Raw genomic sequence first — 26,532 nt, forward strand, 5'->3', positions numbered from 1 at the left:
TGCTTGTATTTACAGTCTTTCCAAAGTTTCCATAAACAGGCTGCATATAGGTCAGCATTACATAGGATAACTAAAATATCTTGAAACCAAGAAAACACGCAGCAGGAAATTAACATAATGAAACAAACTGCAGATGCCAATGATTGTACTGCTTCTGTGCTTGACACAGTCCTAGACAAAGTGGTGGAAGGCCCAAAGGCAAACCACACAACAGAAAAAAGACAAAAACAAATATATATACTTAAAATAATATTATTGGTAATATATCGAAGAAGACAGCAAATATTATCAAAAATCGCAAAGTAAAAATTGGGTTTTCTATATCTAAAAAACTGCAACATAAACCTAATACATAACGTACAGTACAATAATGGCCTGTACTAAGATTCTGGAATATACAAAGTAACATGCCAAGAATGCTCCATGTTCTACCTAGGACAAATAGACCGAGATTTTTACGCCAAGCATACAGAGCATATTAAAGCTTACATACACAACAAAAACACATCAACAACAGCCATAAACATACGTAATACAGGATAGCCATTGGGAAAAGTAGAACAAAATGTCAGAGTACTCCACCGACGAAATAAAGGGCATAAAATGGATCTGTTAGAACTGGAGATATATTCACATTATAGAAAATATGATGGTGAAATATTAAACGAAAAACTTTGAAGTGAATCCGCGAGTTTCTTCACCTGTTTAGACAATATACTTAAATAAAATAGTAACGCATAGGAATAAGCAAATTATGATCCAGACTGTTAATATAAATACCATCTGTACTAGAAGATATTGTACTCTTCAAAAGAGATATAAAAACATCTCTGTTGACTAAATCTAAAAACATTTATGTAATTGTTTAATTATAAAAGAATTTTATTGGCTATGTATGTCATGCACAGAGAAATGTGTGAAATGTTTAATGTATATCGATCTCTCCACAAATGCGCCATAAGAAAACTACAAGTACAAATTCTTACAAATTTCTCCACTAACTATTCATAAAGATCGACAATCAACTAAAAATTGAGTGTTTTTATACATTGCAGAGAAGTCAACAGAACACTGCAGAACTTCACACACCAAAAACATTACAAAAATGGAATACTACGCAGAAGAAAACGCATTTAAAAATGGGAATCATTTCCCCCAACGCGTATTGCAACGTGTAAGTAAAAGAAAGTCATGTGGTGGTAACAGAAAAGTTGAGTGTATCTGCAGGGTGTTTACCATAGTACTTTCGCATAAGTCATACTTGTAATCAACACGCTCGCCTTCAGCTTCCTGCCGTCGGAAGAGAAACTTTTTCATTTAATAGAGCCGTCAATGGGATTGAAAAATTTCACATAATGGAACATGACGAAGGTGGCGAGTGTCAAATGGCCGATGAATACGCTGTTCATGACTGGTTTAAATAACGGACTGTCAAAAGGAAACGTAAGTTCCAATTTTATGACAGATGTATTAGGTTGGTGCATAAGTTAATAACGTTTTTGATTTGTATGTTGACATTCCGGTTTCTATGGGTTTATTTACCGATTGCTATATTTTATTTATAGTTCACTGTTGGTGTTCCAGTTTACATAATGTCATTTTGTCACTTGGGGATAGTGAGTGGAGTTGGGGACGCTATAAAGTGGCAAGTCAAGTAGAGAAATCGGGATCGGAACATTTCAGACGTATTCTTCTGTTTGAGTTCAATAGAGGAGTGATAGCAGAAACATTTGCGCCCGGTATAGGGATAATGGCAGTGGACAGAACACAAAGAAAATAGTTTCCACGTTTTAAGGAGGGTCGTTTTCACAGTATTGACTATCCAAGTTCAGGAAGACCTTCACGTTTGATGAATATCGTTTAAACGCATTAACCTACAATGATCCGCGTTAGTGTACTGGAGAACTGCAAAATGAACTGTGATAATTCCACCATCGTGCGGTATTTGCATGCAACGGACATGGTTGAAGAATCGAGTGTACAGGTACCGCTTGTTCCAAGTCAAAATCGGAAAGGCAGCGGTTGTGCGTACGTGCATCTCTGTTTGCTCGTATCAATTGGCTCGTGAACAACACTGACCATTCCTATACTGTATCGTTACTGGTAATAAGAAATGGCGTCTTTATGCTAACATCGTCCGACACCTTAGCTGAGTGGTAACGTGTTTGCCTACCATGCAATGGGCCCGGTCGATTCCCAGCTGAGTTGGTGATTATCTCCGCTCGTGGATTGGGTGTTGTGTTGTCCTCATCATCATCTCATCATCACCAATGCGCAAGTCACCCAATGTGGCGTCACCTGAAATAAGACTTGCATCCCGGCGGACGAACTTCTGAGGATAGGGCCTCTCGGTCAACAATACCATGCGATCATTTCATTTAATATGCTAACATAAGGAAAGGAAAGAAGTGAAAGAGCCCAAAGAAAGCAGCAACTCCCCGTACAAAGACCCACGCGCATCCACAAAACATGATGTCATGCATCTGTTGGAACAGCGACGGTGCGGTGTAATACGAATTGCTGTCCCGAGGTGTAACCATCACTGCTGACATTTACTGTCAAGAATTGAGACGTCTTGCAGACGCAGTCCAAGAAAAACGACCAGGAAAATGAAATTAAATAAGCGTTTGGCGTCATTGGCCGGAAGACCCCTTGCGGGGCAGGTCGGGCCGCCTCGGTGCAGGTCTTATTACATGCGACGCCACATTGGGCGACCTGCGCGCCGGATGAGGATGAAATGATGATGACGACACAACACCCAGTTCCTAAGCGGAGAAAATCTCCGACGCAGCCGGGAATAGAACCCAAGCTCGTAGGACGGCAGTCCTTCACGCTGACCACTTTTTTCCCCCTTCTGTTCGTTGTTGATCGTTGTGTTTGGTCGTTGAGGACGTCACATGACATCCGATCAAGTTCGTTTGTTGATCCTTCCACTCAGTTTTTTTATTACAGAGGGCAGCCTGCTCTCTGACCGAACTCGCTGAGCTACCGTGCCGGCAAATGATGAGGACAACACTAGGACCCAGTAATCTCGAGGCAGGTGAAAATCCCTAACCGCCGAGAATCGAACCCGGGACCCCGTGCTCGGGAAGCGAGCTGCGGACCTGCTTGTAGTGACACTACTCCTCAATAGCGCCCTCCCGCATTCTGTAAGGCCGACAAAAAGTGCTATACAGGAGATGGGATAGTAAATCATTCCATACTCACCTTATTCACTTGAACTTTCCCGCTATTTATCGAAAAACCTTCAAGGAACTTCTTTTCCGGATGAACATACACTCCGAAAAGGCTCGAGGACTTTATCGCCTCAAAGCCACATGACTTCAAATTGATGAATAAAGACCGTGTTATAAGCAACTGTTGAGTTTATTAAACTTATATAAAAACACTAAGAACTTATGCACAAACCTAATAGTTCCACAGCCGTATAAAGTTCGATTTTTGTTTGCGGGAAATGTATAGTAGACTGAGATAGTAACAAGGATGAAAATAAAAGGAAATTGCCAGTAAACACTATAGAAAACTGCATGAGCATAGACACACTATCTGATCAAACGTATTCAAATACTTCTTTATCGTAATGCAGACTGACTACTTGATGCCACGAGAGACAGCCCCGCGACTATAAAATAATTCAGGGACTATTATATTGTCAGTAGAGGGGTTGTTAGCGGGATGGGTCGGCCAGGAGGGCTCAGAGACTTCGAACGTGGGATAATTATTGTATATGCAGCTGATTAACAAATCCATCAGTGACGTTTCAGTCCTAAAGCTGCTCAGGTCGACTGTTGGTGATATGACTGATATGACGAAAAAACTACAAAGCACGAAACTTGTCTAGCTTCAAGGGGGAAACCAGATGGCGCTGTGGTTGGCCGGCTAGATGGTGCTGCCATAGGTCAAACGGATATCAACTGCGTTTTTTTAAATAGGAACCCCCATTTTTCATTACATATTAGTGTAGTACGTAAAGAAATATGAATGTTTTAGTTGGACCACATTTTTCGCTTTGTGTTAGATGATGCTGTAATAGTCACAAACGTATGGCTCACAATCACAAACGTATGGCTCACAATTTTAGACGAACAGTTGGTAACAGGTAGGTTTTTTTAAATTAAAATACAGAATGTAGGTACGTTTGAACATTTTATTTCTGTTGTTCCAATGTGATACATGTACCTTTGTGAACATATCATTTCTGAGAACGCTTGCTGTTACAGCGTGATTACCTGTAAATACCACATTAATGCAATAAATGCTCAAAATGATGTCCGTCAACCTCAGTGCATTTATCAATACGACATTTCTCTCAAGAGCGAGTAGTTCGCCTTTCGTAATGTTCGCACATGCATTGACAATGCGCTGACGTATGTTGTCAGACGTTGTCGGTGGATCACGATAGCAAATATCCTTCAACTTTTCTCACAGAAAGAAATCCGGGGATGTCAGATCCACTGAACGTGCGGGCCATGGTATGGTGCTTCGACGACCAATCCACCTGTCATTAAATATGCTGTTCAATACCGCTTCAACCGCACGCGAGCTGCCGGTCGGAGTGGCCGTGCGGTTCTAGGCGCTACAGTTTGGAACCGAGCAACCGCTACGGTCGCAGGTTCGAATCCTGCCTCGGGCATGGATGTGTGTGTGATTTCCTTAGGTTAGTTAGTTTTAATTAGTTCTAAATTCTAGGCGACTGATAACCTCAGAAGTTGAGTCGCATAGTGCTCAGAGCCATTTTCCCACGCGAGCTATGTGCCGAACATCCATCTTGTTGGAAGTGCATCGCCATGCTGTCATGCAATGAAATATCTTGTAGTAATATCGGTAGAACATTGCATAGGAAATCAGCATACACTGCATCATTTAGATTGCCATCTTTAAAATGGGGGCCAATTATCCTTCCGCCGTGCGGGATTAGCGGAGCGGTCTATGGCGCTGCAGTCAGAGACTGTGCGGCTGGGCCCGGCGGAGGTTCCAGTCCTCCCTCGGGCATGGGTGTGTGTGTTTGTCCTTAGGATAATTTAGGTTAAGTAGTGTGTGAGCTTAGGGACTGACGACCTTAGCAGTTAAGTCCCATAAGGTTTCACACACATTTAAACAGTTATCCTTCCTCCCATAATGCCGCACCATACATTAACCCACCAAGGTCGTTGTTGTTCCACTTGTCGCAGCCATCGTGGATTTTCCGTTGCCCAGTAGTGCATATTATGCCGGTTTACGTTACTGCTGTTGATAAATGACGCTTCGTCGCTAAATAGAACGCGTGCCAAAAATCTGTCATTGTCCCATAATTTCTCTTGTGCCCAGTGGCAGAACTGTACACGACGTTAAAAGTCGTCGCCATGCAATTCCTGGTGCATAGAAATATGGTACGGGTGCAATCGATGTTGATGTAGCCGTATGTTTGTGACTATTACAGCGTCATCTATCACAAAGCGAAAAAAATGGTCCAACTAAAACATATTACTTTACGTACTACACGAATATATAATAAAAATGGGTTTTCCTACTTTTTTTTAAAAAACGCAGTTGATATCCGTTTGACCTATGGCAGCGCCATCTAGTGGGCCAACCATAGCGCCATCTGGTTTCCCCCTTCAAGCTAGACGAGTTTCGTTCTTTGTAGTTGTTTCGTTTGATGCTTATTTCGTGAGGTATTTGGCCCGGTCACTATCAATGAACCACCCTGTATAACATTGTATGACCATAAATATTGGAAGCCTCAGTCATGCTACAGCTCTTCTGGCAACATCATCACTTTGTGACTGCCGACGAGCACCGATTTAGCGACTGCAATAATGGAAATGTGGTTAGCGATAGTCCGTCATTACTCGGAAGATCTGTAGTATATTTTAACACCGTACGTAATGGCACGACCGTGTTATGTTCACGTGAGGGTGTACAGGTAGTGCACAGTGACGAAGGACTCCCCAGCCTGGGGCTGTTACCTGTGAAGGAGACGGACTGTCCCAGGAGCACGACGCCGATGTCGTTGTCGGCCGTCTTCTCGTCGGTCCAATAGTCCGGGTGCCACGCGGCGCTCGTTGTCGTCACCGTCACGTCTTTGGCGTCTCCCGTCACCAGCACTGTGCCCAGCGTCACCACGAATGTTGCCACCCTGTATAACAACACGTCCAAATATGCACTGAGAGCTGATGGCTAACTTCGTGCGCCTTCACAAATTTATTGTCCATCGAGTATATGAAACTTAGTCGTTCAGATTGGGACCATCACTTTGTGTGAGCCGTTTGTAGTATTTCTTTCAAAGAGGCTAACTTATACATTTTCAAAGGCTATAGTCAATAAAAAAGGTTATGTTACTGTGTGTCTGTCTCCATGACAGTTACGTCATGAATCTCACTGATATTGTTTTTTTTTTTTTTTTAACCCAACGAGCAAACAGTAAATTCCGTGCCATTTTCGACACAAAGAAGAAGGCTGAGCATACGACTCACTCCACAATGTTCAGAATTCATCACCAAGTGGTAAGTAGATCCATACCTATGCTGATGACGTGTCAAACAAAAAAAAACGATCGGTGTAATGAATAGATTTTCTCCATATGAATCGATTGACAATGTAAGAAATTCATGTCAGTTACTGAATAACATGACAAATTGTACTCTGGACACAGTCAACTCGTGGTTCTCGGTTAATAGATTAACTCATAATTTCTATAGAAGCTATTATGTCCAGGATATTACGAAAAATTCTGGTAGCAATAACATGAAATTTATTATGTGCCAAGATTAACGAAATATGAGATGGAGATAGAATGGCGAATATTTGAGGTAGGTGTACACTCAGAACCACTTGAAGAAGCCGAATGTCGTTTTCTTTGCAATTAGAGTCGTTTTCTTTGCAATTAGAATACTACAGAGTGAATGTTTCATTTTGCAGTGGAGTGTGCGTTGTTTTAAAACCTGCTGGTGGTCAGCGCTCCAGTCCTGCAAATATCGCTTTCCTAATTTTCAAAATTCACAGAAAATCACCTGCGTACCTTACTGGACGAATGCACTTGGGAAAAAATGTGTGGTGGACAAATAGTTCCAGGACGAATATTGTCCACAGTCGTCACATACCTAGAAAATGATTCTTTATACAAGGTTGTCAGAAACAGAGCGAAAAGCTTGTAAGAATGTTGTGCTGAGAAACAATTGCTGTGAAAAGAAATTCGATACCCTGCGCTGTTACCGAGTTAATTAGTATTGAAGTTAGCCAATCAGGGCGTAGCTCATACAAATGCAACCGGCCTGACAGATGCAGTTGTGTCAGTTCATCTCATTGCGAAGACAACAGCGCCCGAGGTAACACAACAACTTGTGGCTCGGGGTCGATCTTTACTAGCGTCCCATGTCCAGTTTTTGTATCACTCTCTTGTTCGGCTTTATGAAACTAAACAAATACTCGTGTGGGGACACCGTCTCTAGCAGGCCGCTTGAATTCGCCCGTGCAACGTTCTGACTAGCTTCAGTGTTAACTAACTTAGAAACGGCGCAACGTATTGAATTTTTTCTTCACAAATACTTCTCAGCACAACATAGTCTGCAATACCTTTACAAGATTTACAGACTGTTTCTGACCACTCTGTATATAAGACAATTTTTGGGGGGACACATTTTTGGTAGAGGGTAGTAGTTTTCGTACATACGTGTACTTAACGAGCTGGGTATTCTGACACTAACATTGCAGTACATTTGTTCCTTTTGAGATTTGGTGGTGATAACGAGAACTTTTTAATAGGAAACAATGGCGTTCATACAGTGAAGACGAAAGAAAAATTTATATTTTGTGAACATGTCTTTAATTACTACCTGAAGTGCACTGATTGGTATATTCTGCTTAGGCATCCATAACAGATGAAGATTATTCGTGACAAACATGAAGTTTACAGGTTCAGGTTGAAGTTTTCTCTTCTGGAAAACTGCTGTTTCCTGCGATGATAAGTTTGGTCAACTTAACAGCACTACGAAAAAGTAATACACTAAAACAATGTAATATTAGACAAAGCTGCTCATGTATAAGTACTTAAGATCTTCTTCATGGTATAACACAAATTTGATTGTATGTCATGTACTGAGATACAGTTTTCCTGTAAAGAACCTGCAGCATTGTTTATATAATCCTGCCACTCTTATTTCCGTTTCTCTTGGCACTCTTAAACCATTCCATGTCAAATCTGAGACATATAAACACAGCACACTATCCTCAATACATTCCCCTTCCTTGGCTGTTGTTAATTTGAGGTGCCTTAAGGTTTTCTCTAGGCCTACAGGTGCTATGAAAGCTTTTAGGTTTCTCCTTTTTGTTCATTTCATTATTAAGTGGAAATTCATAATTGCTTTTCTGATACCTTCATGTCTTCTTATACCAAACTGATCTTTCCGCAGTACCTTTGTAATGTTTAATTACTTCTATATTCTTCCACTCAAAAACTCAAAAGTTCGACATATTATGCTGATTGTTAGTGTCAGTAAGTTGTGTGTTTAGTAGTGTAAAGATAAAGCGTTTCTGAAAATTATGTAATGCGTCTTCTGTTTCATAGGTTTTGGATACCAGATCCACTAATCTCTTAGCCGATGGACTTCCCATACTTCTTTGGAATCCTGAAGATATCACATCGATTCATGCTTAACATGATAAATGGCACTTATGGCTGTTAATATGTTTATTAGTACTGACTGCAGTTTCCACTGTTTGCCATAATCAAGCATATACATTGAGTGCTGTAGCGCAAATTAGAAATATTAGAGGTGAATAAAATGGGCCCAATGCCATTTGAAGCATTACAACTGCTAAACGAAGCAATATAATCACAGATTTCAGATATGATGCTTTCGTTTCGTCGGAAATATCATTTACGAAATATTTATGAATGCTGTGGGCTCTCGCTTCATTAAACTATTGAATTCGTACTGGCTTCAGTGACTGTATTATATTATCTTCTAGTTCTTCCGATCAATCCTTATTCGTCATATTTTTGGGCTACCTATTTGGTAGAGCATCCACATGCACTTCCGCAAAGTCACGTCTGTTCCACTTGTTCAGAGTTCTTATTTTTACAACGTACTAAGTTGTATTAAAACAAAGCAAGCTATTAGTGCAACGAAGACAGATCCATTGTAGTTCCCTATTGAAACTAATTTTCAGTAGCGTTCGTGTAGAGGTTCGCGTCGATGGCTGTGGGTTTAAGCGACGGATGTAATAATGGTAGACCAGTGGTCCCCATCCTGGAATTACCTCCTAAGTGGTGAAAAGAAAAGTTCTAAGGGGAATGACAGAAAGGTTTCGATTGTGTGATTTTAAAAAAGATCGTTATTGCTATTTCATGAGACTGTAACGCTGATTACATGTTGTTGTTGTTGTGGTCTTCAGTCCAGAGACTGGTTTGAAGCACCTCTCCATGCTACTTTATCCTGTGCTAGCTTCTTCAACTCCCATTACCTACTGCAACTTACATCGTTCTGTATCTGTTAACTGTATTCATCTCTTGGTCTCCCTCTACGATTTTTACCCTCCACGCTGTCCTCCAATGCTAAATTTGTGATCCCTTGATGCCTCAGAACATGTCCTACCAACCGGTCCCTTCTTGTCAAGTTGTGCCACAAACTTCTCTTCTCCCCAATTACACTCCTGAAAATGGAAAAAAGAACACATTGACACCGGTGTGTCAGACCCACCATACTTGCTCCGGACACTGCGAGAGGGCTGTACAAGCAATGATCAAACGCACGGCACAGCGGACACACCAGGAACCGCGGTGTTGGCCGTCGAATGGCGCTAGCTGCGCAGCATTTGTGCACCGCCGCCGTCAGTGTCAGCCAGTTTGCCGTGGCATACGGAGCTCCATCGCAGTCTTTAACACTGGTAGCATGCCGCGACAGCGTGGACGTGAACCGTATGTGCAGTTGACGGACTTTGAGCGAGGGCGTATAGTGGGCATGCGGGAGGCCGGGTGGACATACCGCCGAATTGCTCAACACGTGGGGCGTGAGGTCTCCACAGTACATCGATGTTGTCGCCAGTGGTCGGCGGAAGGTGCACGTGCCCGTCGACCTGGGACCGGACCGCAGCGACGCACGGATGCACGCCAAGACCGTAAGATCCTACGCAGTGCCGTAGGGGACCGCACCGCCACTTCCCAGCAAATTAGGGACACTGTTGCTCCTGGGGTATCGGCGAGGACCATTCGCAACAGTCTCCATGAAGCTGGGCTACGGTCCCGCACACCGTTAGGCCGTCTTCCGCTCACGCCCCAACATCGTGCAGCCCGCCTCCAGTGGTGTCGCGACAGGCGTGAATGGAGGGACGAATGGAGACGTGTCGTCTTCAGCGATGAGAGTCGCTTCTGCCTTGGTGCCAATGATGGTGGTATGTGTGTTTGGCGCCGTGCAGGTGAGCGCCACAATCAGGACTGCATACGACCGAGGCACACAGGGCCAACACCCGGCATCATGGTGTGGGGAGCGATCTCCTACACTGGCCGTACACTACTGGTGATCGTCGAGGGGACACTGAATAGTGCACGGTACATCCAAACCGTCATCGAACCCATCGTTCTACCATTCCTAGACCGGCAAGGGAACTTGCTGTTCCAACAGGACAATGCACATCCGCATGTATCCCGTGCCACCCAACGTGCTCTAGAAGGTGTAAGTCAACTACCCTGGCCAGCAAGATCTCCGGATCTGTCCCCCATTGAGCATGTTTGGGACTGGATGAAGCGGCGTCTCACGCGGTCTGCACGTCCAGCACGAACGCTGGTCCAACTGAGGCGCCAGGTGGAAATGGCATGGCAAGCCGTTCCACAGGACTACATCCAGCATCTCTACGATCGTCTCCATGGGAGAATAGCAGCCTGCATTGCTGCGAAAGGTGGATATACACTGTACTAGTGCCGACATTGTACATGCTCTGTTGCCTGTGTCTATGTGCCTGTGGTTCTGTCAGTGTGATCATGTGATGTATCGGACCCCAGGAATGTGTCAATAAAGTTTCCCCTTCCTGGGACAATGAATTCACGGTGTTCTTATTTCAATTTCTAGGAGTGTATATTCAATACCTCCTCATTAGTTATGTGATCTACCCATCTAATCTTCAGCATTCTTCTGTAGCACCACATTTCAAAAGCTTCTATTCTCTTCTTGTCCAAACTATTTATCGTCCATGTTTCACTTCCATTCATGGCTACACTCCATACAAATACTTTCAGAAACGAGTTGCAGACATTTAAATCTATACTCGATGTCAACAAATTTCTCTTCTTCAGAAACGCTTTCCTTGCCATTGCCAGTCTACATTTTATATCTTCTCTACTTCGACCATCATCAATTATTTTGCTCCCCAAATAGCAAAACTCCTTTTCTACTTTAAGTGTTTCATTTCCTAATATAATTCCCTCAGCATCACCCGACTTAATTCGACTACATTCCATTAACCTCGTTTTGCTTTTGTTGATGCTCATCTTATATTCTCGTTTCAAGACGCTGTCCATTCTGTTCAACTGCTCTTCCAAGTCCTTTGCTGTCTCTGACAGAATTACACTGTCATCGACGAACCTCGAAGTTTTTATTTCTTCTCCATGGATTTTAATAGCTACTACGAATTTTTCTTTTGTTTCCATTACTGCTTGCTTAATATACAGATTAAATAACATCAGGGAGAGGCTACAACCCTGTCTCAATCCCTTCCCAACCACAGCTTCATTTTCACTCCTCTCGACTCTTATAACTGCCATCTGGTTTCTGTACAAATTGTAAATAGCCTTTCGCTCCCTGTATTTGACCACTGCCACCTTCAGACTTTGAAAGAGAGTATTCCAGTCAACATTGTCAAAAGCTTTGTCTAAGTCTACAAATGCTAGAAACGTAGGTTTGCCTTTCCTTAATCTTTCTTCTAAGATAAGTAGTTAGGTCAGTATTGCCTCACGTGTTCTAATATTTCTACGAAATCCAAACTGATATTCCCCGAGGTCAGCTTCCACCAGTTTTTCCATTCGTCTGTAAAGAAGTCATAAGATTACATAAGTGACCAATAATCACATATCTTTCGATATTAGGGTTAACATATGACACAATGTGGTGGAGGCTATAGCTTGTGAAGCGAATGTATCAACATTTTTAGTCCATCCAATACACACATCTTCTTACTTTGAACCATGTATCTACATCAGGAAAAGTGGTACATACACCTCACATATGCTTAAATCCCTCATGCAAGCGCTTTCGCTGAATTGTAGGTAGTTCACACAATGGATCAGAAATTGCTTCATTATTCTTTTCGCAAGAGGTAATTGACAACACAACAGTGAGTATGTAATGGCTACTACGTTTCTATAGGGACTACACAGTACTATTATTATCATTATTGTTAGTATTAGTGATAATAGTCAGACACAAAGCTTTGGCAGCCAGTAGTCTTCCATTTTCTGTAAGTTCGGAAGAAAACAATGAAGTAATTTACAAACAGTAAGAATGATGCAGATATTGTAACTTGTTTCAGTTTAAATGGGGTCCAGGGTGTGGGTGAAAGAAGTGTCGCTAGGAGGAAGACTGGTGCGGATGTCTACCCTCAGCGTGGAAATTAGCTTTCTTTCCTGAAGAGGAACTGTAGGTAGTACTCGATATGTACTGAGAATGGCTTATCATTCTATGAAAAAGTTTGTTAGATATAAATAGTAGCAGTTGTCTCAGTTACTCGTTAGTTCGTGATTTAATAAAATACTCACAAAACATAAATATCGTTCATCTTTGGTCATTTTAAAATAAAAGTGTTCAAATAAAATTCTTTTTCAGTGGTTTTGTCACATTGAAAGCGCTAGTTCTCGGCTGATCACCGAAGTGAAACAACGTCGGGTCCAGTTAGTATTTGGATGGATGGCTGTCTGGGACAGGCGGTTGCACGTAGCAGTGTTTACACTCAAAAACTGCTCAAAATTATTTTATGCTTTTTTTCGCAATGGAATCAAATGAAATACATTATTTGACCTTAATTATTTGTTTATTTACAAAATGTACAAACTAGACATGTTGTACAGAAAATAGGATCTAAATGTTCATTGGAAGAAGCAAGGCAGTTAATGAAAGAGGCCTTACCGACACCATTTGATAGCAGTATACCTTTATTCAGTGCCAAACTGTTGTCCATCGTCCTCTTCGTCATCTTTGCCTTGCTTTGTTCTTTCGTCGGTATCATTTTCGTCTGGAGGTAAAGATGGTATACTCGCGACCATTAGACTGATTGCCTCTTCCGAAAATGATACCTTGCCCTGATACAACTTAGATGGGATCTGAATTTAGTAACAATCTGTGTAGTACTCCTCTGTTACAACCCACACGTGAAAATTTACGAGCAAAATTTATCCTTTATTGCGGTATGTGCTTATTGCAAGCCTTAGTTGCTTCCTGCGACAGTTATTGGCCTATAGGTAGAATTACTTTGGATGCGACTTCGGTACCATGCATTAAAACTTTGTGAAGAGTTGGTGGCGTAGCATACCAGCCATATGAATTTGTGTACATTTTTCCAGTTTTTCGAGTAAAGGCATCAAATTTCTCAGTATCAATTGTGTTGCCACTCGACATCACTTCCGAGATTACTTTGAATCGTTTCATCACTAAATCAGCATTGAGGCCAGTGATTCGCGAAGAGAAAAAAGTCTACCGCGTGTGTTGCCTCATCTGTATTCCCACATACAACGAAAAAGTGCTATGTTGCAATAGTTTAACTGATTTAACATCTCACTTTGAATTAATAAAAACAAAATAGCAGATGTGTTAAACGATAATCATCGGTCTAAATTTGGTGACTGTAAAAGAAATATAACTGGACAAGACCCGACACGAAAATGGAAACATTAAAATCTCAAGAATTGGCTCTGAGCACTATGGGACTTAACTTCTGAGGTCATCAATCCCCTAGAACTTAGAACTAGTTGAACCTAACTAACCTAAGGACATCACACACATCCATACCCGAGGCAGGATTCGAACCTGCGAGCGTAGCGGTCGCGCGGTTCCAGACTGTAGCGCCTAGAACCGCTCGGCCACTCCAGCCGGCAATTTCAAGTATTGGGAGGTAACAAAAATATCTGTAGAAATACTGTCTACGAACGTAAAATTTAAACAATAAAATAATAAAGGTACGATATAAGATAAAGTACATACCTTTCATTTCAATAATCAGTAAAAGTGTTTTTATCTAAGAATAACCACAAAAAAATGCGGAAATAAAGGTAACAAACAAGAGCTCACGGAGGAGCACTTGTATTTACCATTATATCTGGTTTACGATTGACATTGTAACAGTGAGCGTGCGCCTTGTGGAAGGTTCTGGCTGCCGAAAGACAGACAGTTTATTGACCTTGAAGATTAACACGTTTGAAAGGATTTTAAAGTAGCCTGGCGATTTCGAGTTTTGACCGGTTTTAGAGTGCAAAAACTCCTATGTGAGTTAGGTCAGGGACAGGCAAGTTGACGAAGTGGCGCCCAATCGAAAGACTTGCACCAGGTCGTCACACCTCAAGACGTCATTGCAGTATTATTCTAAAGTTCAGTTAGTTGCCACTGTCGGTGATGGTGGGTTGAGAGGAACTCGTAGCGAATATCTGATGACACTCGGGGGTAGTGGCGTCAGAGAGGTTGGGAACCCCTGTGTCAGACTCACCCGTCGACGCAGTGCGCCGCTGTGAGGACGGCGCTGTCCGAGATGAGAGATCCGCCGCAGAAGCCGAAGCGGTCCAGCCGGATGGCCGCCTGCCACGGGAACTGCCCGTCCGTGGCGTCGGCGCCGTTGATGATGCGACCGCCGGATCGCCTGCGCGACCGCGAAAGCGACCACGCCGCACCTGCCCCACCTGCCGTCAGACACGAGCCGGTCACTGCACGCTTTGCACACTCTCCAGACCTTATAATAGCTACGCCAGTATAACTAACCACATCCTACACGATCCAACTATATCCGGTCATTTATAGGTAATCACAAGACACATGAGAGAAGCCTCCACGAAGGGTGTGTCCTGACAACTAAGCCTTACACATCCGGGCGTCCCCTGGGCGTCTAAGTATACCTAGACGGCTGATTCTCTCACACCAGAAGCAAGCAAACATGCGAGTAAATAAACGGTCCTTATCAGAGCCAATTTTAACTATCATATCTATAAATATTGAAGGCATATCATCAGCCAAAGAACATCTGTTATCCAACCTATGCCGCGACAAAAAATGCGACGTCCTGTGTATACAAGAGACGCATAGAGATGAGCGACAGAGACGACCAAAAATACCGGGCATGAAACCAGCTGCAGAAACACCGCACTCTCAGTATGGAAGTGCTATATTTGTAAGACCAGGTCTTCAGATAATCAGTGCTCACTGCACCGTAGAAAATAACATCGAAGTCATCTCAGTGGAGCTGAGTAACTGCGTAATTACCTCTGTGTATAAGCCCCCTTCGGCTGCATTTTCCTTCACACCACCCAGGAATTAGTAATCGGTGACTTTAACAGCCATAGTCACTTGTGGGGATACTCTGAAGATGACGAAAATGGGGAGGCAGTCCTCTCCTGGGCTGAATCCTGCCAGTTGTCTCTTATACACGACAGCGAGCTACCCCCTTCCTTCAACAGTGGCAGGTGGCAACGTGGATTTAACCCTGACCTCCTCTTAGTGAGTGAAGACATCACACAGTTTTGCTCCAAATCAGTGTGCTCGCCCATATCAAAGACGCAACACAGGCCACTACTGTGTCAAGTTCTTCCAGCAATAAGGCCACAGGAGGTGAATTTCAAACGGAGATACAATTTCAAGAAAGCTAATTGGAAAAAATTTGCTAAGATGCTGGACAAAGAGATTAAGTCTGTGCGACCTATTCCTGAAGAGTATGACAGCTTTGTTCAAACTGTCAAACATTGCTCCCGGGCATCAATTCCAAGAGGGTGTAGGACAATGTATCTGCAGGGTGTGACACCTGAAACAGCTGCCCTGCTGGACGGATACTATCGACTATATGAAGAAAACCCTTATAGCGAGGAGACTTATCTGGCTGCGCAAAATACTCTCTCCTCAATATCTGAGGCGAAGAGAGAACAGTGGATTAAACTGATGACAGAATGTGAGATAGGTAGAAGTAGTCAAAAGACCTTGAGATTGTTACGACACCTTAACAATGATCCCTCCCAACCCAATACGCATACAAATGTGAAGGCAGACCAGATCGCACACCAGCTTTTGAAAAATGGTAAACCTGACCATACCAGTAAAATCGGGAGACGAACCCTGGAAAGGGAGCCCGAACAAGAGGGAAACACTCTGTCTCGACCATTCAGTTTGAATGAGCTCGACTCAGCTCTAAATAAGTGCAAAGTCGGAAAAGCAGCAGGGGTAGATGACATAAGAAGTGAACAGATCAAGAACTTTGGTCCAGGCGCAAAGTGCTGGCTACTCGAGCTAATGAATAATTGTGTCAAGAGCGGCAAGATACCAAAATCTTGGCGGAAAGCAAAAATTATAGCTATACATAAACCAGGGAAAGACCGGGATAACCCCAAAAGCTATAGGCCAATCTCCCTCCTATGCCAACTGTATAAGGTATTGGAAAGGTTGATCCTCCAAAGAATTGCAGATATGATAGAACCATTACTGATCCCTCAACAGGCAGGATTTAGACAAGGGAAGAGTTGCACAGCACAGGTGTTGAATTTGACACAGCATATAGAGGACGGCTTCCAAAGGCGGCAGATAACAGGAGCGGTGTTTATAGATCTTTCAGCCGCCTACGACACTGTCAACCACAGACTCTTGTTGCTGAAGCTATACAACCTCACCAAGGACTACAAACTAACCTGTCTGATTAGAAATCTTCTGCAGAACCGAAGATATTTTGTGGAATACCAAGGACAAAGAAGCAGATGGAGGCAGCAGAAAAATGGGCTGCCACAGGGCAGTGTACTGGCACCCACCCTCTTCAATATATACACTAATGACCAGCCGTTACCAGAAGGAACACAAAGCTTCATATATGCAGATGACCGAGCAATCACAGCACAAGATCACAGCTTTGAGAGGGTGGAGCGGAAGCTAACTGATGCTCTGAAAGAATTAACTGCCTATTACTGGGACAATCAATTGAAACCAAATCCTTCTAAGACCCAGACCTGTGATTTCCACCTCCGAAACAGACAGGCTAGTAGAACCTTGCAGATAGATTGGGAAGGAACCTCTTTAGAACACTGCAAGACTCCAAAATACCTCGGAATCACTCTGGACCGTGCTCTTACATATAAGGAACACTGCTTAAAAACAAAGCAAAAAGTGGCTGCCAGGAACAATGTGGTTAGGAAGCTGACTGGAACAACATGGGGAGCACAGCCAGACACAGTGCGCACATCCGCATTAGCCCTCTGCTACTCTGCAGCTGAGTACGCTTGCCCAGTATGGTGCAGGTCTACACATACAAAGAAAGTTGATGTTGCTCTGAATGAGACATGTCGTATCACTACGGGTTGTCTAAGAGCCACACCTGTGGAAAAACTGTACTGCTTGTCCGGCATAGCCCCCCCCCGGGCATCCGAAGAGATACAGCAGCACGGAGTGAAATGAATAAGGCATTAACATCCGAAGCCCACCCACTACATGGCCACCAACCGGCACAGCAAAGACTTGTGTCTAGAAAGAGCTTCCTTCAAAGTACAGAACCACTCGCTGACACTCCATATCAACACCGGGAGAAGAGATGGCAGGTCAGTTGCCAGCATCTGGAGGAGTGGCTGATCCCGCAAGAAGTTCTTCCCCCAGGCCACACAGAGAAATGGTCCACATGGAAATCACTCAACCGCCTGCGTTCTTCTGTCACAAGATCCAAGAGTAATCTGGAGAGGTGGGGCTTTCAGGTGGACTCTCTCCGGTGTGACTGCGGAGCTGCCGTGCAGACATCAACACATCTACTACAATGCACATTACCTCCAACTGTGTGCACCATGGAGGACCTTGTAAACGCTACACAAAGTGCACTGGACGTTGCAAATTTTTGTGCATCCACTGTATAGATCAAAATTATCTTATGTTTGACAACACAATCTGTGTCTAATCATTTATTTCATTCTTGACTAGTTTAATTTATAAACCATAATGTATGTATGTATGTAGTAATGTATCTAATATTGTTTTTAGTTTGCTTCTGACACGATAAAAATAAAAAAACAAGACATATAACACAGCGGAGGTAACACAACTGAGAGAATATCAGGAAGGCTTCAGGAAGACTCGGTCCTGTGCTGAACAGGTACTCCATCTTAAAACTGCACTGGGATATTCCATGATGAGAAACTGCAATCTGGTTGTCACCTTTGTTGATCTCAGGAAGGTCTACGACCCCCTTAATAGAGAAACACTTAACAAAATACACTACTGGCCATTAAAATTATTACACAAAGAAGAAATGCAGATAATAAACGGGTATTCATTGGACAAATATATTACATTAGAACTGACATGTGAATTATTTTCACGCAATTTGGGTGCATAGATCCTGAGAAATCAGTACCCAGAACAACCACCTCTGGCCGTAATAACGGCATTGATACGCCTGGGCATTGAGCTTGGATGGCGTGTACGGGTCCAGCTGCCCATGCAGCTTCAACACGATACCACAGTTCATCAAGAGTAGTGACTGGCGTACTGTAACGAGCCAGTTGCTCAGCCACTATTGACCAGACGTTTCCAATTGGTGAGAGATCTGGAGAATGTGCTGGCCAGGGCAGCAGTCGAACATTTTCTGTATCCAGAAAGGCCCCTACAGGACCTGCAACATGCGGTCGAGCATTATCCTGCTGAAATGTAGGGTTTCGCAGGGATCGAATGAAGGGTAGAGCCACGGGTCGTAACACATCTGAAATGTAACTTCCACTGTTCAAAGTGCCGTCAATGCGAACAAGAGGTGACCGACACGTGTAACCAATGGCACACCATACCATCATGCCGGGTGATACGCCAGTATGGCGATGACCAATATAGTGTGCGTTCAACGCAATGTAACCAAAACACGGACGCGACCATCATGATGCTGTAAACTGAACCTGGATTATCCAAAAAATGACGTTTTGCCATTCGTGCACCCAGGTTCGTCGTTGAGTACACCATCGGAGGCGCTCCTGTCTGTGACGCAGCGTCAAGGGTAACCGGAACCATGGTCTCCGAGCTGATAGTCCATGCTGCTCCAAACGTCGTCGAACTGTTCGTGCAGATGGTTGTTGTCTTGCGAACGTCCCCATCTGTTGACTCAGGGATCGAGACGTGGCTGCACGATCCATTACAACCATGCGGATAAGATGCCTGCCATCTCGACTGCTAGTGATACGAGGCCGTTGGGATCCAGCACGGCGTTCCGTATTACCCTCCTGAACCCACCGATTCCATATTCTGCTAACAGTCATTGGATCTCGACCAACGCGAGCAGCAATGTCGTGATACGATAAACCCTAATCGCGATAGGCTACAACCCGACCTTTATCAAAGTCGGAAATGTGAAGCTACGCATTTCTCCTCCTTACACGAGGCATCACAACAACGTTTCACCAGGCAACTGCGGTCAACTGCTGTTTGTGTATGAGAAATAGGTTGGAAACTTTCCTCGTATCAGCACGTTTTAGGTGTCGGCACCGGCGCCAACCTTGTGTGAATGCCCTGAAAAGCTAATCATTTGCATATCACAGCATCTTCTTCCTGTCGGTTAAATTTCGCGTCTGTAGCTCTTTATCTACGTGGTGTAGCAATTTTAATGGCCAGTACTCCAGGGACTAGGACTAGACAACAAAACCTGCATACTCATTCTAGAAACCTTGACCAGCATCAATTTCAAGGTCCAATTTAGGGGTGATATCTCAAAAAGCTTCGAGATAAAAACTGGAGTGAGACAAGGGGATGGACTCTCCCCGTTTCTCTTCAACTGTGTTCTCGAAAAGTTTGTGAGAGAATGACGTAATGAACTGACCAGTTCGAGTGTTGAAAGTGGTAAAGTGTCGCTGGACGAAACAGAATTCTACACCAACGTCAAAGAAGCTAACGGAGAGATGTTATTAGACCAGGGAAACATCAAAAGGACTGAGAAGTTAAAGGATCTCGGCGAATGGATTGAACCTAACTTATCAGAAAAAAACGTCATTATCCATTAGAGTCAACAAGTTGGAACTAGCCTATCGACTGACTATGAACACCTACAACAAAAAATGTCTGACACGCAACCTAAAACTTAAGCACTACTCATCAGTCATATGACTAGAAGTCCTGTATGCCACGGAATGTCTTTTCATGAACCGGAGAGGTCCGATGGAGAAATTGGAAGTCAGAGAGAGGAGAACCTTCACCAAGAGCCTAGACCCGGTAGAAGAAGATGGGGAATTTAGAAGGCGACATACCTCGGAGTTCTACGAACATATTGAGGGGCTCTCTGACTGTGCAAGAAAAAGAAGGGTAGCTTTCTATAGCAATGTTGCAAGATTGCCTCCAAACAGATTGACCAACCGTCTGTTGACTTTCTGGCAAAGCAAGGAGGTTCGCACCTCTTGGCTGACAGAAACTGAAAAGTACTTTAAAGAACTGGGAATAACTGATCTACAGAACAAACAGTCTGAGAGACGTACCATCAAGGAAATCCGAGGATTTCAGGAGAAGTCCCGAAGTAAACGTACCTCCAGGACAGAAGAAAGAAAGGAGTTACATCGGCAGAGGATGCGACAATACAGGGCAAATATCACAGCCCAGCATTTGAACAAGCGTGATTCAAAGTAGGCCCATTCGAAATAAGAAGAAGACAGCGGAGGTAAACACACTGGACAATAAAGACATGACGTCATACGGAGTAAAGCCGCCTCTAACCTTGACGGTGGGCTAAAATAGGCGACGGAGAGAGCCCACAAGTTTATTAAGATATTCCATATCCAGCTGAAGCCACTACTTGATGACAAGATTCCACGGAGGTAGCAAACGGTTGCCACAGTTTGTTGACTGCTGCGTTTCACCCACTGTTCCAAATAGTCCCAGAAATTTGTTACGGTGAGTGGACCGGGCGAGATGCGATAGGGTATCTGAGTATTACTCAGACCAGGAACGTGTGGGCATATCCCTGTCAATGTGGCCGTTGTCATCTTGGAAGACGGGAGTGTCCACAGAGTACTCATCATGAAGATGTAGAAGTGAAGGAAGCACTTGGGTGTTCATCGATAACCTATAATGATTTTTTAAAACTGGAAGATGGAACGTCTAGAGAAGTTCATAGAAAATATAACTTTAAAATTTGAGCTATTTAGAGCTGTTTTTTATTGTTTAAATTTCGTCTCACCTGAATTTAACCGCATATTTTGCTATTACATGTAAGGTAACTTTAAACTTCTGTACCTCGGAAACGGATAAAGATATCAAGAAATTTTTCAAGGTTGTTCTGCATCGGAATCTTACGAATACACATTAAAAATTACAGCAAGTTGCTATACATAGCCGTTTTGGAATCAGCGGCATTGATTTGGTTCCAAAAATGATAAGTTAACGCTGTTTTTAGGGTTCTCTAATAACTTTGAACCACTGCATAAACAGATAAAAATGTAAAAGAAATTCAAGGTTGTTTGAGATCAGGGTCTTAGGAATATGTCGTAAAAATTTCAGCTGTTTGTTATTGATAGTCGTGTCGGAATCCGCGGCTCTGTTTTGGTACGAAAAAGGCCGAAAAACGCTTTTTGTACGATTTTCTAAGAAACCGACCATGATCTAACAATAAAGAACGGGATGATGGAACCCCTAGATAAATGTCTAGAGAACATACCGTTAAAATTTAAGCAATTTTCTGCAGTTATTTATTATTCAGATTTCATCTCATACCGGATTTTATGTGCGTATTTTACATTTAGAAGGAGGATAATTTTGAATCTTTGTGTTCGTAAATGTATGAAGATATCAAGAAAATTTTCGAAGCTGTTCGAGATGTGGTTCTTAGGAATATATCTTAAAAATTTCAGCCATTTTCCGTGCATGGCTGCATCGGAATCCGCGGCCCGTTTCTGGCACAAAAAATGATACAAAAACTATTTTTGGCAGTTTTCTAAGGAAACGCCCCTAAACTAATGGTGCCTCCATAAACCACTTAAGGCCCACCGTAGACCACTTCAAGTGCAAAAAGAACGAAACGATTTGCTCCATTTGCTTAAGCAAGAAGAAGTGTGTATATTATTACTTTGATCTTGTACTGTGGGATCCTCCTGTTGGTATGCAAACGGCCCCTATCCCAAGGGCTATACTACCTGGCATGAGATGGGAGTTGCTGCTGCGTCCAGCCACATCGCCCTCGTGGTGATTAGTCACAGCAGCCCGCAGTCGCCTAACTTGTAGCTCGTCATCCTGAAACAGGAAAGGGGAAACAAAGTAATGGAAGTTAAACTTCAACACAGTTCATCGTTCAGAAAATATCTTCCTTGTCCCTTCTTATTACTCTCTCAGTTACCACAGGAGCTACTGACGAGAACAAATTTCATCCTTGCAGTAGTTGTCCCCACTAAGCGACTGTAAAATGATAGTGATCATTGCGACAGTCAGTAATGTGATAGTTGTAGGAGACATCATTGTGTCCAGCCAATTGTAAGGTCGTACAACTTATGAAAATAGTTATCACATGATATGGTTGCTATCCCAGAGGACTGATGCGTCGTTTCGTGGGATACCGCAACTATTCAATGAGGTTGAAATCTTTGAGTTTAGATGAAAGTTAAGATTCGTGATCATTGCTACAATTTCAGTTTTAGCTTTACAATTTTAGAAGTCAGTATTAGTACCTATGTTGTTAATATTTGGAGTTACCTTTCTTTAGCTGCTGGTTCAGTCTTGCATTTGCAAAGGTAAGAAAACTGATGTCTTCTGCAACTAATTTTTTCCTAAACAATCATGTTTCACATAATTTTCGTAGGCACCTTTGGTGGTACACAATAGAAATGATTCTTATAATTCCTATGGACCCCATGTTTCTCCTACTTTTTACTTGAGTCCAGTTTCTCTTTCGTTCATCGTCTACAGTCTAGCCATCGTGCATATAAGTTTTACTTTCATGTAGTGCATACACTGCCACTAAGAGTAACTTCATATGATACTTCATTAGTCCTGGAGCATGGTTAAGAAGACTGGAGCCCAATGCATTACGGCGAAAATTCGTATATAAGGCAGCTTCATATTCTAGAATTTAGAAGAAACAGAGCAGACACTGGAAACAGCACAGGAAGGCCTGTCCTTCTTTGTATATACCCAGAATCCCCTTTAGTATGCATCCCACAGGACTTCCAGGATGAGTCGCAGGAGCGCTTTGTAAGCAATCTCCTTTGTATGCAAAATGCATTTTCCAAGTATTCAACCAATGAAACAGTCTGCCACCTCCTTTACTTCCGACTGGGCGTATGTGGGTGTGTTCTACCTCTGACTGAACCTATGTTAACATTTCATTTCATATCGATTGAACTTTCTGCAGTCAGATATTTATATATAGGTTCACTGATACCTGTTGTGACTTAGTGAGAATATAGGCATAGGACAGTACGGTTTTGAATTTGACAGTGTGGGATTTTGTATTTCTAAACATTTAAACCAAGTTGCAACACTTCGTAAGCATATTAATCTCTTACTGAATATCTGCGGAACTGTTCCAGACCTACTTCATTATAGACAACTGTTACAGATCTGCAAAAAAGTCTGTGGACATTAACATTATCGACCAAGTCACTAATATTCTATATGAAAAGCAAGGGTCACATCCCTCGGCACTTCCCTGGGAGCACATGAACGTAGTTCTACATCTGCCGATGCTTCTCCAACTCAGATAAAATACTGCATCGATACTGCATCGACCCTATCCAGAAACTCTCAGTCCAGTGACAAACTTCATTTGATACTCAATGTGGTGGAGACGAAATAAAAACTTCGAGGTTTGCACTGCCTCTACGTGTGCATAAGGCAGTAGCGATCAGTGAGACATTTATGTTCCAAACGGACACTGTACGTAAACATGGGTAAATGCATGGACATGACCGTCGTGTTTGGCCGCACCCATAGCCACAAGGAATGTGAAGTTGCTCGATTTGTTGGTGTTTCACGGAGGAGTGTTCAGTGTATCTACAAACAGAGGCGTAACACACGTGGGCACTATACACGAAGTCACAATTGTGACCGGTAAAAGATCCTGCCCAAACCCGACAGCACTTTCTGCAACTGGTGAATGATGATCCACCCCAGCCTGTTGGGAAGAAAACATTGCGACGGAAATTGCATCCAACAAACATCTGAAGTCGGGCACTTTGCATGAGGCAATTGTCCACACAGGCAGAAGAAGACAATTGCATAGTTCATCGGGCTACAAGACTATGTTACTCGTTTTCTTAACACTCCCAACATCAGGATCCGTACAGTTTGGTGCAACTGCGCGATAAAATCCTCAGCGAGTGGCTGAATCTGGATGCAACTTACCTGCACAACCCTTTGGACTCACAAACTGGTGAATCCAAGTGGTTTTCAAGTCCAGGGGCGGAATTACACGGCATTAAATGATGATTGTTATGATTTCTCTTCGGGTGAGTAATTTTTTGTCCGATGAGCTTATTTGGATATTCTGTGTTGATGTGGAATAGGGCGAACGATGTAGCAGCCAGTGGTAGATCCAATAAACAACCATTAAAGCTGCTTTTACCGACAGCCTTAAAAAGAACGACTCCTTTGAAAAACATCAGTAAAGCGCTAAAAAAAGAACCGATACCGAGTGCACATGGTAAAAAATAAAATGAAGATATATATTTGCGTACTGAGTATTTGTACACATCTATGAGAAGGTCTGCGTCGCGGAAGGAATACAAATATTCAGATGGCTGGCGTAAATTACGTTGATTCCAGAATATTTTATACACTGTCTTCGGAAAGTTGCTGTGGAGTTACAACATATGATAGAAATGAAGTCTACGGGCGGCTATGCAAATGTGATTGTTGTAGGCTTCTCTCGTACGCAATACTTCAGCTTTTAAGTTACAAAGCGTGCTTGGGCAGTTGCGATTTACACCAGATTTTACTGCTCCCTGAAGAAAAACGGCTGATGGAGTACGGTCCGTCGACCGAGGGGACACAAGTTTTTTTGAGATGAAACGTACCCCGAAGAAACTTCTTCAGAAGACGCTTGGTAGTATTAGCTATGTGTGCAGTAGTGTCATCTAGCTGACACCTCTCACAGTTGGTTTTGTCTTCCTTTATCTGGCTTAATGAACTCGAGGATCATTAATATCTTTCACTGATCAAGGTGCATTCAAAAGATAAAAGCCCTGTTACGCACCATCTGCGTATTGCTGCCCACACTCGAATTTTCTGATCATGCAGTGGCATTTCCATCACAGGACGAGGATTGTCCTTTGACCATAATCGTGTGTTTTGTGTGCCGAAATGACCAGAGAGGTAGAACCACGCCTCGTCTGTATAGAAGGTGACTGCAAGAATATTGATGGTATTTATCTCAATAAAAGACGTATTCCCTTTTCGTGATTCGCTTCTTCCAATTCTTGCACTGCCGTCATCTTACACGGGATCAACTTCGATGTTTGCCTAATCACCTTATGCGCCGTTGCAAGCCAGATATCTTTCTTGTGCCAAGGCTTTCTTGTACCAAGGCAACAACTTCGAGTCTTCCAGCTCGTTTGGCTTCTAACACTAAGCCTCTAGAAATTTCTCAGCAAGTCAACGAACCGCCTTACGATGATGTACAGCTGTGTCCTGGAATTTTTCTGCATTTGGCTCCTGCACTAAATCTGAGTAGTTATCGCGTTGTCGAAACACATGTTCAACAAGAAAAATACGTCCCTCAGTTGAAAGCACCGTTATTCAAAAGCAGATTGAACATTTGGGGATACAATTTCTACATGGGAGAGTGGAGAATCTTTGAACTGTAAGACAGGAGACACAGTGCGTTCTGAGAGATTGTTCAATGTAGACATACGAAAGTGGCTCTTTTGAATAAATATTCGTAAAGTAAACTTCGTCTGTGTCTGGAAGGAGTTCATACTGTACCAAGGTCCTCTCTTCCTACGGAGATCTAAACACTACACAACGCATTCAGTAGCTTTCGTCAATTGAACCAAACAACTATTACGCAACAATAGGACTAATCAAGAACACAATCGCGTATCTGTGAAATAAAGAGTTCTGCCAACTATTTTTCAGCCAATTTTATTTGAAATTCCAATTCCAACGTATTCCAAATTCGTCGATCATAGCCTCGTGCACAGCAAATTTCCGAAGCCACTGTATTGCAACTAATTTTGTTGGCCCAGTAACATTATGTCTAAAGGAAACATTATAAATATGTGTCTCTGAATTTTGATGTCTGCTTGACTGTAAACTAGTGTCCCCCATAAGCTGTTAACAGGCTTGATGTATGTGACATAGCTGTTTCGACACCAATCGTTTCCAGACTCACCGCGCTTGTAGTCACAGTCAAAGGGAGCAGCGCCGACAGCAGGAAGTGGAACCTCAT

General features: G+C 42.9%; 1 protein-coding gene across 1 annotated transcript; it reads right to left on the bottom strand.

Annotated features, from left to right (window-relative positions):
• Positions 1-5,731: 5,731 nt before the first annotated feature.
• On the bottom strand, positions 5,732-26,532 carry LOC126456188 (brachyurin-like). The gene is made up of 5 exons (XM_050091942.1): positions 26,476-26,532; positions 22,286-22,382; positions 14,665-14,854; positions 5,949-6,118; positions 5,732-5,790 (listed from the first exon to the last, which is right to left on the bottom strand). The coding sequence occupies exons 1-5, from the start codon at positions 26,530-26,532 to the stop codon at positions 5,732-5,734; spliced, it is 573 nt and encodes a 190-aa protein (XP_049947899.1).

Source organism: Schistocerca serialis, chromosome 2, assembly GCF_023864345.2.
Source record: "Schistocerca serialis cubense isolate TAMUIC-IGC-003099 chromosome 2, iqSchSeri2.2, whole genome shotgun sequence".
NCBI lineage: Eukaryota > Metazoa > Arthropoda > Insecta > Orthoptera > Acrididae > Schistocerca > Schistocerca serialis.

Coding starts and splice junctions, on each gene's coding strand:
- LOC126456188 (XM_050091942.1), bottom strand. CDS start 26,532: ATGAGGTTCCACTTCCTGCTGTCGGCGCTGCTCCCTTTGACTGTGACT. Junction 14,855..22,285: donor CAACTCCCATCTCATGCCAG/GTAGTATAGCCC, acceptor GTCTGACGGCAG/GTGGGGCAGGTGCGGCGTGG. Junction 6,119..14,664: donor GCGGCGCACTGCGTCGACGG/GTGAGTCTGACA, acceptor GTTGTTATACAG/GGTGGCAACATTCGTGGTGA.